The 15,919-nt window shown below is 39.4% G+C and overlaps 1 protein-coding gene across 5 annotated transcripts in view; it reads right to left on the reverse strand.

Annotated features, from left to right (window-relative positions):
• Positions 1-4,057: 4,057 nt before the first annotated feature.
• The window catches only part of STK38 (serine/threonine kinase 38), a 38,953-nt gene continuing 27,091 nt past the window's right edge, over positions 4,058-15,919 (reverse strand). For 4 of the 5 annotated variants that reach the window (XM_004379407.2, XM_023734136.1, XM_023734138.1 and 1 more), the window contains 7 exons: positions 14,792-14,894; positions 13,891-13,952; positions 7,695-7,812; positions 6,474-6,597; positions 5,960-6,055; positions 4,854-4,948; positions 4,058-4,362 (listed from right to left, as the gene is read on the reverse strand). In XM_004379407.2, the coding sequence (XP_004379464.1) occupies positions 4,232-4,362; positions 4,854-4,948; positions 5,960-6,055; positions 6,474-6,597; positions 7,695-7,812; positions 13,891-13,952; positions 14,792-14,894 (729 nt within the window). In that variant the 3' untranslated portion in view covers positions 4,058-4,231. The remainder of the gene's footprint in view (positions 4,363-4,853; positions 4,949-5,959; positions 6,056-6,473; positions 6,598-7,694; positions 7,813-13,890; positions 13,953-14,791; positions 14,895-15,919) is intronic. The other variant, XM_023734137.1, reaches the window with a different exon arrangement.

The raw sequence follows: 15,919 nt of genomic DNA on the forward strand, positions 1-15,919 counted from the left end.
TAAGGAGCTGGTTGAATGGACATGGGGAATCAGGGGTGGAAAGTAGCAGTGTGCTGTCACAGTATGGGGAGAGGAATTAGAGTCACATAACAATGTATGTATAAATTTTTGTATAGGAAAAGATTTTTAAAAAAAGGAAGTCAGAGAGGTGGGAGGACAGTATTAAAAAAAAAGTCAACAGTGTCGAGCATAGCAGGCTGATCAAGTAAAATGAAGACTGAAGAGAATCCAGTGGATATGGCAGTTAAGACACCGGTGACCAGAAGAATGATTATAAAAATTAACTCTAGTATAGTCTACTCATGGGATAATTAATATTAACATGTTTCGCACATGGGAAAGACACCAGACTGGAGTGGCTTATAGTGAGAGAGGGAAATGAGGAAGTAACAGAAGTGACTGCAGAGTGTTCCTTACTCCATTCTCCACAAAGTAATACTGTTATGGATTGAATTGTGTCCCCCTAAAATGTGTGTCAATTTGGCTAGGCCATGATTCCCAAGTACTGTGCAATTGTCCACCATTTTGTCATCTGGTGTGCTTCTCCTATGTGCTGTAAATCCCACCTGTATGATGTTAATGAGGCAGGATTAGACGCAGTTATGTTAATGAGGCAGGACTCAATCTACAAGATTAGGTTGTATCTTGAGTCAATTGCTTTTGAGATATAAAACAGAGAAGCAAGCAGAGGGACAGGGGGACCTCCTACCGCCAAGAAAGCAGAGCTGGGAATACAGCATGTCCTTTGGACCCGGGGTCCCTGCACAGAGAAGCTCCTAGACAAGTGGAAGATTGGTGACAAGGACCTTCCACCAGAGCCAACAGAGAAAGCCCTCTCCTGGAGCTAGCGCCCTGAATTCAGACTTCTAGCCTCCTAAACTGTGAGAGAATAAAATTCTCTGTTAAAGCCATCTACTTGTGGTTATTTCTGTTACAGCAGCAATAGATAACTAACACTTTCAGCTCCATCCCTCTATCCACAGTACAAGACCAGTCTCCAAAATTCTGGATTCACTTTTTTCCCCTCTGCCAAATCACTGCTACTTAAATAAAAACATATCCAGGAAGCTTCCTAACCCCTCACAACTCTGCCTTGGTTTGTCAGTACACTAATATAGTAACTTTACAGTTGGTGCTGCACTGTTAAGCCACTTAGTGGGTGGGTGTTCTCAAACCAATCTGCAATTCAGAACCATGGTAGGCTCCCTAATGCATCCCAGAGTGCCCATTATTGAGCTCAGTACATTACGGGTGCTCAAATGTCATTTGGGCAAGATGTTTTTGTCTGAAAACATAAATGACAAAGCATCATGGAGGCTGTTTTGAAGTCAGAGTTGGCTTTGATAGATCAATCCAGGGATACACATACTACCTAGGAAATGAAAGTTATCATTCACTGAATCCTTTTGAGTTCAATTTAAAGTATCATTTGGGTTACAAAGGAGAGAGAAACAGGACAGGGTGATTCAGGAAATATACTTTCCAAGGAAATGATTCAGAGAAAATGCACGAGAAACTGTTGGCAGAGGACTCCTACTGTGCCATATAGATGAGTTTTGAAATTAGCAATCTGTTAGATTAGAACCTGAATATTTACAATGTTTCAAACCTGAGTATTAATCCTGAATAATATTCTAATGTACTCCTGAATCGAGAAGAGACGGAATGACATTCAGTAGTGTTTCATTTTAGTATGTAGTAGTTATAGTTCTATCTTTCTAACTCCCCCAACTGAAGGAGGAAAGAGTTATATGTGAACAGTATCAACAATGAGCCCATGTTTCTCAACATGTTCCTTGGGACCCATAAGCCTTGAAAAGACATTACCCACTCTGGCTGGATTCAGCTTCCCTCTGCCTGCAGCTCCTACCATCAGTGGTCTTTGACTCCCCTCTTCTTGCCTCTGAGGCTCCTTTCCCCACCTAGAAAAGGGGCTAATAGGACTTCTCCATCATATGCCTCAGAGGCAGACTCCTGCTCTGGTGGACTGGGAGGGCTGAGAAGTCCCAGCCTGGGAGCTCATGAGATTCCCACTTGATCCCAGGATTAGAAAAAGGAGGGCTGGGCTGGAAACAGCTGTACAAAGGGTCCACCAGTTGACAGCACTGGTCAGCTGTCTCCTCTTGGCCTTACTGCAAGGGCAAGTGGAGGACCCACCACCTCAAGTGTGTGGGGCCAACATTAGGCAGTCTCTTTATATGGACAGCAGTCCAGAAGACTGGCTTCCTGGGAACAAAAAAGCCAGTCCCAGCTTGCCTGAGTCAGAAAAGAAGCAACTTGCGTAAAGATAGTGATGCAGTGTTCTCCTAGTGTGCAGACAATGGGGTTTAAAAAAAAGGCACCAGCACTCTGCCTCTTTGAATTACAAGCCAAATTGCTTTAAAAACACACTTCCACTACTGTTTTCACACAGTTTATTCAGAAGTTTAAAACTTAAAATGTGCCATTTTCCCCTAAAACAAATCATCCCCTGCCACTCCCCAACACACACACAGACTCAACTACCACTCCAGGTACTTCTCCTTACCCGTGCTTACCACACACTCTTGCAACACACACAGGGGTCAAAACCTGACTATTTGGTAATACAAAAAGACTACAAAGTTACACAAAAGAATCCCATTTACTTCCTTTTCACTAACAGGCTATGAATGAAAGATTAACGGGCAAACACATGACCTTCATCCAAAGTTAACCTTCCCTACCATTCTTTTTTCTTCCTCTAAGATGTAAGCTAGGACATACCTTCCTCTCAAAGCTGACTTGACAACCTCAAGACTGGCAGAAAGCAGTCTCCCAGCTGTCGCTTGGCCGTGACTCTCTGCAACAGGCAAAGTTACCAACGCAGGTGCAAATGATGCTTTAAGAGTTATCAAAACTTTAAAAAAAGTAATAATGCATTAAAATGCAGCCTCCACACTTTTCTGACACAGCACAATTCCCCTAGAGGTGGTGGCAGCTGTGAAAGAGAAGGCACTTTGTGCTAAAATTCAGAGGGTCTTCGTGAGAGAAAGCTGCAGCAGAGGCCCAAGCTGCAGGAGACCCTTTAGAGTGGGGAGGAGTATCCCCCAGGAAGGCATCTGCAAAGTAAAAAAATTTCAATCATGATTCCAAGGCAAAATGGTTAGTTAAAGTTGGGGGAGGAGAAATACCAAGAGAAGACAAAACACAGTTGCACCAAGGATTGAGGGCTCGGCAGCCGGCTCTGCACTTTCTACTGGGCTGGCTCCTTCACCATTTCCAAGGAGGTGTGGGAGACTTTGCAGGAGCAGGAGCAGCACCTCAGCCAAGTGTCCCAGGCTTCCTGCCTCTGCCTAGGCTCTCCTTGTGTGAAAAATGAGTTCTTGTTGGCAACACTTGTGGGTACTGCTGGACCGCGGCAACTCGCCTTAGGGATTTTCCGATGCAGCCGTGAAGAAAAAGTTAGGGTTTTCCACATGATCCAGGACTCCTTGGCAATATCCAGTGGCTTTTCGAGCCTTGTAGAGCAACAGTGGACCAAGCTGGTACCCCTCCATCAACACTCAGAAAAGCAGCATGAGCATTTTAGATGGGGAGGAGGGAATAAATCAATGGATTGAGGGTCTTTATCCTAGTACCATAAATAAAGTGCACCATGAATGGAGGCTATAAAAAGAGCCACTCGCCAGAGGCCGAGGTATGGGGAGAAGCTACCACTGCCACCTCCTCAGAGGATGGTGGATCATTTCCTTCAGTCAGAATGCTGGCTGCTTTATTTTCTTAGTACTATTATTGCTTTATTTCCATAGTACTATGGGACTTTAGGTAGTTTAAAAAAAGAAAATACTTGGTGGGCTTGGCGTATAACACATCTCAAAATCATAGGAATTGGCTGCTATTCGATGAGTATACGTTACAATCCCAATGATGTTGGATGATGGCTGTTTTTCCCCTTCATTCTGATGAACTTAGGAAATCGTAAGTTTGTTTCTTGTTTTCTTTTGAAAACCTATCAAATTGGCTCATGAGGCTTCTAAAGAAGCAGGACAGCTATATATAGCTGATGTAGTAGAAATAGTTGTCTTTGTTCTATAAGTTTTCAAATGCATCATGGAAGAGAATCCACTTACTATCACAATTCGGGACACTTTACCATGACAACTGGTGAGTTCCGTAAAACTTCTTGGAAGCTCTTTCAAAAGTGTGTAAGAGGAAAACTGTGATGTTGTACGAAAAACTCTGCTCGATTTAAGATTCCATGTCAAGAGTACTATTTTGCTGCTTTCATGTAGGAAGGTATTGCCCCCCGAGCAGTTAGGCCTTCAAAGCGCTTGTACGTGTAATTGATGAAGACCCAATCTTTGTTCTTGTAGTCACTCTCGGGGTGATTACTTGTCGCCACTGGGAAAGAAACAGATGTGAGAGTTGATCTACTGCCTTACCCCGACGGACTACTCAGTACTGAAGACGTGACATTCTGAAGACCATACCGCAGTTTCTATGTGGGAAAAGTTATTTTTCACTCCGAGAATTTTTTTTACATTTGCTTGACTATATTTTTTGAACGTCATATTTCTTCACAAATATTTTTTAAAGTTTTGTTTTCCCATTCCTGTCATTTTTTCCCATTCCTGTCAATTTAATAAATAACAAACTAATCTTTGTGACCTACCCAACCAGCTGAGCAGTCTAAATATGGGATTTTTATTCATTTTCCATTCAACAAGGCCTCACCACTACCCAGCACTAGCACTGGAAAAATACTTACAAAGAATCTGAAGAAATGAAGTTCCTCTCCATGTTCTCTACCCTGATTTGTAAACATCACCCAAAAACTGGGGGAAATAATGTGCTTATAAGGCAACAGAAGGCGGTATTGGTGGTATGATTACCTGTTGGCTTAAGAATATCAGATTCTGGAAACTCATCAAAGTTTGAAGTATCATCAATGCTTTTGATTTCAATAGATATTGCAGCAGGTCTTTCTCTGCCAAGAATAGACATGCCAAAAATTACCATGCTTAATAAATATATGGATCATACTAACCAAGTCTATCTCCAAAAAAGGATCTCTGGTTTGACATGGGGAAGACTGTTCACCAGCAAGTAGTATTTCTTTTGTTTAAAAAGCCTGTGATCCTGTCAAGCTGAGCCAACTGACTACATACAAACTAACAGAAGTAACTCAATTATGCATACCCAGGAAGAAAGACAGGGATAATAATGAGAAACTAAAATCCAAAGCTACTATACTCCCTCAACTGCCTGCCCTGTCTGCTAAAAAGAGAAACTGGACCTCTAAGTGTTCCCTCATCTATGGCTCTGCCCTTCCACTGGAGGTGCCAATGAGTAGGAGGGTAGCTAAAAAAGCAGCAATAAGGATGTAAAGATAAAAATCACAAGGATGCAAATCAACATGGTTATGAAATAAATGGCAACTTCATCTTCTGTTCAGCAACCAACAAATGCTGAGTGAGAAAGTCCGGGACCACAGCAGGCAGTCCAGGCTCTCATTGCCATTGGCAGAACTCTACCACCGTAACAATTTTCCTTCTCTGTGTCTCTATCTCCACTACCCTCTATGCTACCCCCAACCCCAATCCTTCTTCCACTCCCTTTCTTCCTTCTCGATCTCCCAGTGATAGCCCCCAGCCTGTGGGCAGGAAGAGCCTTGCTAATGATCCCCAACGACAGAGAAACTGTGGAATTCTAGAGAAAAGCAAGGACAACAGGCTTCTTAGATGCTCCCTTCACCGTGAAACCCACATCGCACTTCACTCTGTAAACAGCTGCTGGCTTCAACAGACCCCACGGCACATAGGTGACAGGAAGCCCAACTCCCAATCCTGACCATGAATGAATGAGAATCAGGAAAAGACATAAATTCCTAAGAAGCTCTCTTCCCTTACTTGGCTTGACAATAACAGTGCTTCCAAATTAGTATTAAGCAAACTATAGACTTTCTGAAATAATCCTGAAAGCTTTCATATGGATATACCTGATATGTTCCCAGTCAACACCTTCAAAAAAAGAATTACTTTTGATTTCCTCAACTCCAGGGGCTCCAATTCTATGTTCCCATTCACAGCAGAATCTGGAAAAGACAGAGTTCTTTCAGCAAACTTCAAGCAGTCTCTTTAGGGAAAAAAAAAAGGAATAATACCTTTTAAAAGGCAGCAAAGCAGCCCCGGTGGCACACTGGTTAAGCGAAAGGTCAGTGGTTTGAAACCACCAGCCGCTCCACAGGAGAGAGATGTGGCAGTCTGCTTCTGTAACAGTTCACAGCTTTGGAAATCCTATGGGGCAGCTCTACTCTGTCCAACAGTGTCACTATGAATTGGAATTGACTCTATGGCAACGGGGTGTTGTTTCTTTTTTTCTTTTTTAAAGCAGGGGGAGGGGCAGGAGTAGGAGGAAGGAGTGGACAAACTCAAGAGATACTGAACGTTAAAAAAAAAAAAAGATTCATTCAAGTCAGAAAGCCTGGGTCGGGGGTATTCTCTGACCGATACCTCAAAATTAGATCCTTGGCTTTCTCAGAGATGGGAACTTCTGGAGGAAAAGTCAAAGTTTCTTTCCAGTTCATCACCTTCTTATATGTCTCTTGAGGGGTCTCAGAACAGAAAGGTGGGTAGCCTGTAATAAAAAAGGAATTTTGGAGGTTTTATACCCTAGACCTTTGAATGTGACTGAGATTATTCTCCTTAATACAAATTTATATATCTTTTTAATGGCTACTGGATACCTCTATATGGCCTTCCCTCCATGACATGGACAGGATTTCCATCATCCCAGAAAAATCTAAACCAACCTTTTATTTTCCCCCAAACTCCTAAACCCAAAGCGAGTCTCTGGTACTACTACAAAGTCAGCTAACAGCTGGAGCTGGGGAGAGAAAGAAGGGCAGAAGTAGAGCTGCAGATGTAGGAATAACTGTGCCCAAAGATTAGAAATGAAAGGATGAAAAAACATCATTATTAAGAAAAGACTCCATCCTAAGGATATCCTTATACGGGTAAAGTGCTGAACAAGCTGAGTCAGAAGAAAAGTACAGGTTTTAAAAGAGACCACCATGCCTCTTTTTGAGAGCTCTAGGCAAGAGGATAAGCACTTACATACAGTATTACCCCATCTGCCCTGCACTCAGGGTATGCCCAACTCCACAGGCATCCATCCAATGTTCCTAAGACAATACAGCCAGATACCACACTCAGTCATCCACACAGGTTCACTCGGTACTACCACGGATATACTCATTCTAGTACTCACTGGCAAATGGCCACCCCCACAGATACGTCCCCTAAATACAAAGACACACCAGTCAAACAAGGAGAGAGGTTAGAGGGTTCCATGCTTTGAAGGCTTTCAGAGAGGAAGGGGACAGCAAATTAGAAATGAAAACTGAGGAAGGCAATGCCCAGTTAAAGTGTTTGGCATACAATGGATGCCTAATAAATGCCAGTGAATAAAAAAGGTGCTAGATGGAGAGGAAGAAAGAGCAGATGAAAGAAAAACATGATGAATGATCGGCAAAGCAACCACAGGATGCCAGTAAGCCTGAGAATACAGTGGGATACATTTGACTGCCAGAGTTGTCTACCTAAGAAACTTCGCTTTTAAAGGCAAGAGAGGAAAAAGTGCTTGGTCTACCCCCAACTGAAATGGACTCTAATTATCAATTTAGGGGTCTTCCCTGGCCGCACAGAAAAGTCCTCTTAAAGCATGCAACTCACCGATCAGCATCTCATACATGATCACCCCAAGCGACCACCAATCACAGAGCTTGTTGTACCCGGTCTGCATGAACACCTCAGGAGCAATGTAGTCAGGAGTGCCTACTGTGGAGAAAGCCTGAAACACGTACCACACGTTAGAGACACCCAGTCAGGCAGAGGGTGTTCAGAGTTCCATTTTGCCAAGACCACCTGGGGATACCCACAACCTAAATAAGCACGACTGCCCAGTAGCTAATGCCAAGCTGTTTTGCCAGGGCACTTTCTTTTTCCAATCGCAACAATGAAGGTTTGTTACTGAAGTTCTACCTAAGCACAGCCAAAGACCATAACTTACTAGGTCAAATCTCTATCATAACAACTAGTACCATAATTTACTGAGCACTCATTGAGCCGGGCTCTATACTTGGAAATGTGCATATAAGCCTATTTAATCCTGACAAAACTTCTGCAAGGAAGACCTTATCAGGCTAATTTTGCAGATAAAAAAATCTGATGCCCAAAATGGCTGAAGGATTTGCCCAAGGCCTCAGAACTAGTGATCAGAGCCAGTTTGGAAATTAAAATTTTGCTCCAAATCATCCCTCTTTCTACCATATATACTCTTTGATTTGAGGAAATCATAAAGGGAAGCTTTCTTATTAAAAGCTAAAGTTACATCCTAGAAGTTAAAGGTTTATAAATGTCTTATCTACCAAACTTATCACTTATATAAATCGCTCTGAGAGGCATATTTTCTAAACTCCAGGAATTTACTCTCATAGACCAGGGCTACAAAACATTAGGAGGACATATAATTAAAGCCTTCTAATGTGTTAAACATATGAAGTTTTACCATGTGTAAGGCTCTAATCTAGGTGCTTTATATGTTACACATATTTTAAAATTAAAAACTAGGGCTGTGTTGTCTTTTTAAAAATATTTATTACAAAATATTACAAACATACAGAAAAAAAGCACAGACAATAAACATATATGTACCACTACCTGTATCAAAGAGAGGTTAACAATCTACCATATTTGTTCCTGATCATTCATCTTTTAAAAGAAAAAAAACAAAAAACGACAGAAACAAAGTTCTGCCCCATACGTCATATGTCCCCTCTTCCTTCCCCACAGAGGTACACACACTCCCCTGAAGTTGCTGTGCTGGTCTTGTATGAACAGGCTCATAAATAACATGTTACTTTTTCATATATTTAAACTTTTAATGAAGGGTTTCATACTGTAATGCACCATTCTATAATGCTACAATATGATTTTGGGATTTATTCATGTAGCTCTAGTTCACTCATCGCTCTTCTGTACTACGCTATTCTGTTAAATGAGTAAATCACAATTTCTTTATCCATTTTCCTGTAAATAGACACTTATGTTGCTCCAATGTTTCACTATGACAAACCTGAAAAAACAGTCCTGTAACATCTCCTTGGAAGTAGTACTGCTGGATCTTCAACTTAATTAGATATATCTTCCAGTTGTCCTCCAAAGTGGTTATACCTATTCAAACTACCCTAGTGGGGGTGAGCTCCTAATACTCCAAATCTTGCCAACACTTGGTTTTGTCAGATTTTAAAATTTTTACCAATCTGATGAATATGAAATGGAATCTCCTTGTCGTTTGAATGTGTATTCTCTTATTTCTAGGTTGAACACATTTTCATATGTTAATTAGCCATTCAGGTTTCTTTTTTGTGAATTCCTGTTCAAATCCTTTGCCTATCAATTTTTTCAGTTGTACTACCTTCTTCTTTTTGATTCATGAGATTTTACTGTAAATTAAGAACACTAATCCTTTGTAGTTTTATATACTGCAAATATCTTCTTCCAGTCTGAGGCTTATCATTTTTATTATGATTCTTTAAATGACATAATATTTGTCATATACCAAAAAATGTGTAATTTATGAAATTATGAAGTAGAAAAATGAAAATGAATACCCATGAGTTCAAATGAAGAACCAAAATATTACCAATACCACTGAAGCTAACGTGTATTCCTCCCCCGTGCCATTCCCCTGGCCGCTCTTTCTAGCCACTGTGCTGAATTTCATGTTTATCATCTTCTGCTTTGAGAAAAACTTAATTTTGCCACCTGTGTCTCTCTAAACGATATTTTAATTTTGCTTGTTTAGGAACTTTATAAAAATGGTATCATTCTATATAAAGTCTTCTGCTATTTGATTTTTCCCTTCAACATTGTTTCTAAATTTGATCCATGATGTCATGCATACCTGTAGTTCAATTATTTTCACTGCTGTAAAATATTCTATTCCACAATATAACCATTTTCCTGTTGACAGATACTGGGTTATTTCCAGTTTTTTGCTATTATTTAAAAAATGCAATGAACATTCTCATACATGTCTCCTGGTACATACGTGCAAGTTTCTCCAGGGCCCATGACCAGGAATAGAATTGCTGAGTTGTAGCATGCACCTGAACTCTGGAAGGCAATGCCAAAGTAGTTGCACCATGTAGTTGTCTTTTCATTTTATTTATGTCTTTTGATATACAGAAGTTTGTCTTCCTTTAACGTAGTAGGATAAATCAAGTTTTTATTTTACTGTTTGTACTTTTTGTATCTTATTTAAGAAATCCTTCCTTATGCTAAGGTGAGGTCATAAAGATATTGCCTTATATTTTCTTCCAAAACTTTTTAAGTTTTATTTTCCATCTAGAATTTACTTTTTGTGAACACTATAAGGCAGGAATCCATTTTTTTCCATAGAGGTAACCGTACATTGTTTTCTTTTAGATACAAATATTAACATAAATATACTGTTTTTCTTAGAGCTTTAAAGTCTGACACATGGATTGGGCCCTCCCCGAGACAAAGAAGTATTTTCATCCTAATCATAAATGTTAGGAACTACAGACATTCTTCAATTTAGAGACTAGGCTTATTCCAGCAAAACTGAATGTTAAGTAAATCCTATTTGTTCAAAGACTTCTGTTATAAAACCAGAGATCTATCGCCACAGGAAAATAATTCCTTCAAGATACTAAGATATTAAAAAACTCTTGTACATACATAAAGTAAGCCAACAACATGGTCAAAACTGTGATGTAAGAGTAGGTGATGCTCTCACTCTGGGAACTGGAGTCCCTCCATAGGGGTGCACTTTCTTTTCATTTCACTTTCAGTACCGGGTTGTCTTTTCTAATCTAGGGACTGCCCCTCCCCAAACCTCTGTCTGTTTTCCATACCACGGTTTCCTCTAACTCCAAGCTCTTAATGCCTCAAATCCTGTACCCTTCTTTCTCCTTTGTTCTCTGGATATTTATAGTGTCTACTAGAGCTGCACTCTAAAACAGCTTTCTGGTTTGTTAATAGTCATTTCAACCACATGATGTGCTCTAGTCTTATCACTTCATTTCAGAGATTTAGGGGAAACAAAGCATTTTAATTCCTACTTAATCACTTCTGTAATTCTACATTTTAAAAACAAAAAAAATCTGACAACGGTCAGATGCCCATGTGTACTTCATCCCTCATCTCTGTGGTGTAATAACTTAAAGCAGACTCATACCCATTTCCTAATCAATTACTGGGGCCTAAGGTTACTCAGGACCACACAGCTATTTAAAACATTACAATATGATTTAAGCAGCCAAGGAATAAAGCTAAAGTCTCTACTTTTTCCAATGATTCGCAACAGACTGAAAAGTAATATGCTGGGTGAACAACTACATATGTTAGGTTTAACCTAAAGCAGTGAATATCTATTAAGCATTAACTAATATCAACCTTCGTCCTGGTACCAGCTGAATGAGATCACTTACAAAAGGCCAAAGGAACACAGCTAACTGACTTTTTGAAGACTGATACCAAACCTATCGCTATCAGGTCGATTCTGACTCATAGTGACACTATAGGACAGAGCAGAAGTGCCCATAGGCTTCCAAGGCTGTAAATCTTTATGGGAGCAGACGGTCACATCCTTCTCCCGCAAACCAGCTGGTGGATTCGAGCCATCAACCTTTTGGTTAGCAGCCAAGCACTTAACCACTGTGCCACCAGGGCTCCTTTGAAGATTGACAGGTGGCATTATTTTCTTCAAGTTTTATCAAAAGAGGTAATACAAGGATGACGTTAATAAATATATTTCCATTTCTACTAGACAGAATACAAAAGCAAGGGCCTTAATCACAGCCTGATGGCCTTAGCTTATTCAGATTTTTTTTAAAAATCTTTTTAATTATGAAAGCACATCTAATGTCAAACCTAGAAATGGTGAAATATCCTTCCTTGTAGACTTATAAGTAGTTCCTAGTTAAGTCTGATATGACCATTTGGTGCATGTCAAAAAGCACAATGCTTGTCCCAGATTATAAGGATAATTTAAGGTTAAGCTTAATTACCCCCAAAATAAATGTCAGTACACTAACCAAAGGTTAAATCCTGGTCTGCTTTAAAAAAAAAAAAAAAAAAAATTCATGAAAGATTCTTTTACTTTTTGTTACCTTTCAAAATAAATATAGACAAATATCAGTCTCCCAACAACGGAGGAGCTATTGTTTAAGGAACAGTCTCCCCAGTGAAGGGTCTCAATCTTGACTACACAGGAGAATCACCCAGAATCCTTTTAAAGCAAGATGCCCAGATTATACCCGAGTCCAACTAATTCAGAATCTCTGGAGGTGGGACCCAGATATTAGTTTTTAAGTTCCCCAAGTGATGATGACATGCAACCAAGGTTAAGAACTATTGCTCTATGGAGAGACATACTAGAAGCATGTGACCAAACTTGCTTCTGACTCTCTAACCCTCAATAAGCTGTGTAAACAGTTTTTCAATCATATACAGAATTTAGATGTTTAAAGGGTATCAGAGGACCTAAGTAAAGGAGACCGTGTTGTCACTAATTATACTAAACTTAAGTATCCCCAAGTTAATTTTGGAAAAAGACATCAAAGATTCATTTCAGTTACTGCACCACCGAACGTGTTCGGTTTAACTTAATGCCTCTCCCAGGGCCCAGGTCTAACATAAAAATCGTTAATACTCAAAGCATGGTCTGAGGCCCACTGATGGCCCTCAATTAAATTAAAAAAAAATATAAGCCCTTCCTTTGATTCTTTCCTAAACAATCCCAAAGGCTTCCATTTCACATATGAATGACAGTTACTTAGTAGCAACCTACTACGTGAGTTATTAAAGGTACTGATTTTTGATACTATAAATTAAAATTAACATGTTACTTGAGTTTATAGAGAACTCTAATTCAGTATTTTACTAAGAAGTCTGACTGAAACACAGTATTTGGCTGCCAAGGTACTAATGCATATGCAGATAAGAAGTGCCACAATTCTACACAATACGTTTTATCTATGTATGATCATCATTCTTGCTTTCTCATTGCTATCTGTTAGTTTAGCTTTAGTGTAATCAATTTCATTTGCTCTGGATTTCTGGCAAAGTATAAGTATGTAGTGACGCATATTTTTATTATCTCTGGCCAATAATTTGCCAACCACTAGACATTAGGAAATGTATACTGTACTTCAAATATGAACCAACTAATCAGCTATGGTTAAGAATAAAAGTTTGCCTAGATGGTGATATTTCACTGGTGAATTGGTACTGTTTAAATAACTTCCAACATACTATCAAGGTAAGTGCAATAAAAGTACTTATTTTTAAGCTTGTGGGGCATAATTTAATATCTGTATATACTCAAACACTCATAAATAATAAGGATTTCCCCTATATTTCCCTCCGATTTTTATCACCAATTTCTTTTTTCCACTGCAAAGTAGGAAAGTATGGGGCAGGAGAATTGAGGAGTCTTGACTTGCCTAAGTGGCTCAAAACTGTAAAAGTTTGAGAACCACTGATGTAAAGCTCTAAGTCGTACTTAGTTTCATTTTGAGAGTCCTCCAGCTTAACTATATAACTCTTTACGATGAATAAAATAGAGAAAAAGTAGAACAGGGAAGAAATGGGTTGTCACCAATGTAAAAGATCAGAATGAAGTCATACATTGAAAATGTCACGACCAAGGCAACTTATTATATTCTCTCCTTCGAAAGATCCCTTTTAGTGCTAACAACATAATGAGAGTGTTCTATTAGGGTAATCTCAAAAGAAGGGATATGCTGCAAACATTTATCAAATGCAAATTTATATACATATTTTTTTAACTTATTCATACTTGGTTTATAGCAGTTCAGAAACCACAGCTATTACTTACCAGCTGACGTCTATTTCTCTTCCAGGTTTCTGCTTTTCTTTTGGAATTCATATTCTGGAAAGCTAAAAGTAGAGAAAACAAGTTCTAATCGAAGTTCAAACAGAAATGGTTGGACTGTTTGTCCAGGCTCTGGTTCAAGCTACATGAAGTCTTGCTTTTCTGTCCATACAACAGTAACTTATCATGACACATTCATTTCCCAGCAAGTTAATAAGCCCAAATCAGAGACCCTTAAGTATTAATTTAAAGAATCATACAGGAGAGTTCTAATCAAATAGCACTTCCTAGTGGGTCATATAGCAAGGTAGGACACAGACAGGCTTAATAAGAATTACACGGAATTCAGTCTATATCAGAAATAAAGGTCCCAAAGTTGACCTAAAACATTCACATTTCCTCAAAATCACAGTCAAATTTCAAAGAGCAGTAATTGTTGTATTTCCAGGACTGCTGAATTTATGATACGTTATTTGACACAGGCTTCTCTAGGATGACCTGAAATGTTACTACATAGTTTCTATAGTTTGACAGTGCATAAGTGAAAGTAACTCTCATAAAGAAAGGTAAGGTTCTTTCTGCCGTGATAGAAACACCTAGGAAAAAATCTAGTCTGGAGCTGTTTCCAGGACTTCTACTTCTGCTCACCCCATATTCATCCCCAGTAACCTTCCCAGCAGAGCTCCAAATAAAGCTTATTCTGACATCTGCCTTAAACACACTCAGTAGCACTCATCTTGCCTCACTAGACATCACAAGTCAGTCAAACCTGGGAAGGTTATTTTTATTCTCTGAAGACTCATGCTGTGACTCTAATCTGTCCTGCTTAGTTTAGTTACCAGGGGAATGGCTCTTCTAGGCCCACTTAAGGGACAAAAAGGCCAACATCATTGTTAACACTTACTGAAATCACTTGGGAGGCTGTGGTTCAGATTCCTATAAAATTCTGTCCTATGTGCTTTTTTCAGTCCTGTGCAAAGGCCAAAGTCAGAAAGTTTCACATGGCCCTACAGGAAAAAATAAACAAGGTGACGGGTGGATGAACATTCACGGATGTGGAACAGAACATTAACTTTTCCAGGCTCCTCCTAGTATCCACTGTATCTCCATAGCCAAAGTATACTCCCTTTTTTCTTTTATTACAGGGAAAAACATAAAATAGAAAAATAGATTTTTAAAAGATCACCCCAAATCCTACCATACTAATAAAACTATTTTCATTTTTGCATGATCTTTGTCTCTGTCCAAATACACACTGTTAAACATAGCTGAATATAAGTTTACTACCTCTTAAACTCATTCAAATCGTCCTCTGTGTTTCTAGATGCTCTTCAAAATTACAATTTTTAATGTCTACACAATAGTCAATTGACTTAATACATTACTGTTTACCTAACCATACCCCTACTCCTGGATGTTTACTCTATTTTCAATTCTTTGCTCTCATGTAATGGATAACAGCCTAGGGAACCCATGGGGCAGTTCTATTCTGTCATATAGGGTCACTATAAGTCGGAATCAACTTGATGGCACACAACAACAACAATGTGGATCATGATCACCCCTGTGACAGAGTGGGCCTCTCTAACCATACCTGGCACAGAGGAAAGTCTTCATAAATAGCTATTAAATGATGAGTCACTGAACAAATCTTTGTTCATAAAGTGTTCTCTTCTTTTGAATTATTTCATTAGGATAAATTCCAAGGAGTAGACTATTCCAAAGACAAAGGGAATAAGCATTATTTCATGGCTTTTGATAAACGTTGCCATACAGTACTCCAATTATAAGCCTTTGACTTTATTCATTCTCTTCACAGAAAACTCACACCTCCTAGGAGCCAGGCACCATGGTCAGCGCTTCAAATGTGTTGTCTCGTTTGTAACCCTTAAGCCACACATAGCAGACTCAGACAAGTTAAATGGCTTGCTGGTGAAATGGTAGAACCAAAGCCAGCATGCTCTTTCCTCACAGGCCAGATCACTTCATCTCTCCAAACTTCCCTTATCTTATCTGGAAAATGGGGATAATA

This window comes from Trichechus manatus, unplaced genomic scaffold (genome assembly GCF_000243295.1).
Source record: "Trichechus manatus latirostris isolate Lorelei unplaced genomic scaffold, TriManLat1.0 scaffold00065, whole genome shotgun sequence".
Taxonomy (NCBI): domain Eukaryota; kingdom Metazoa; phylum Chordata; class Mammalia; order Sirenia; family Trichechidae; genus Trichechus; species Trichechus manatus.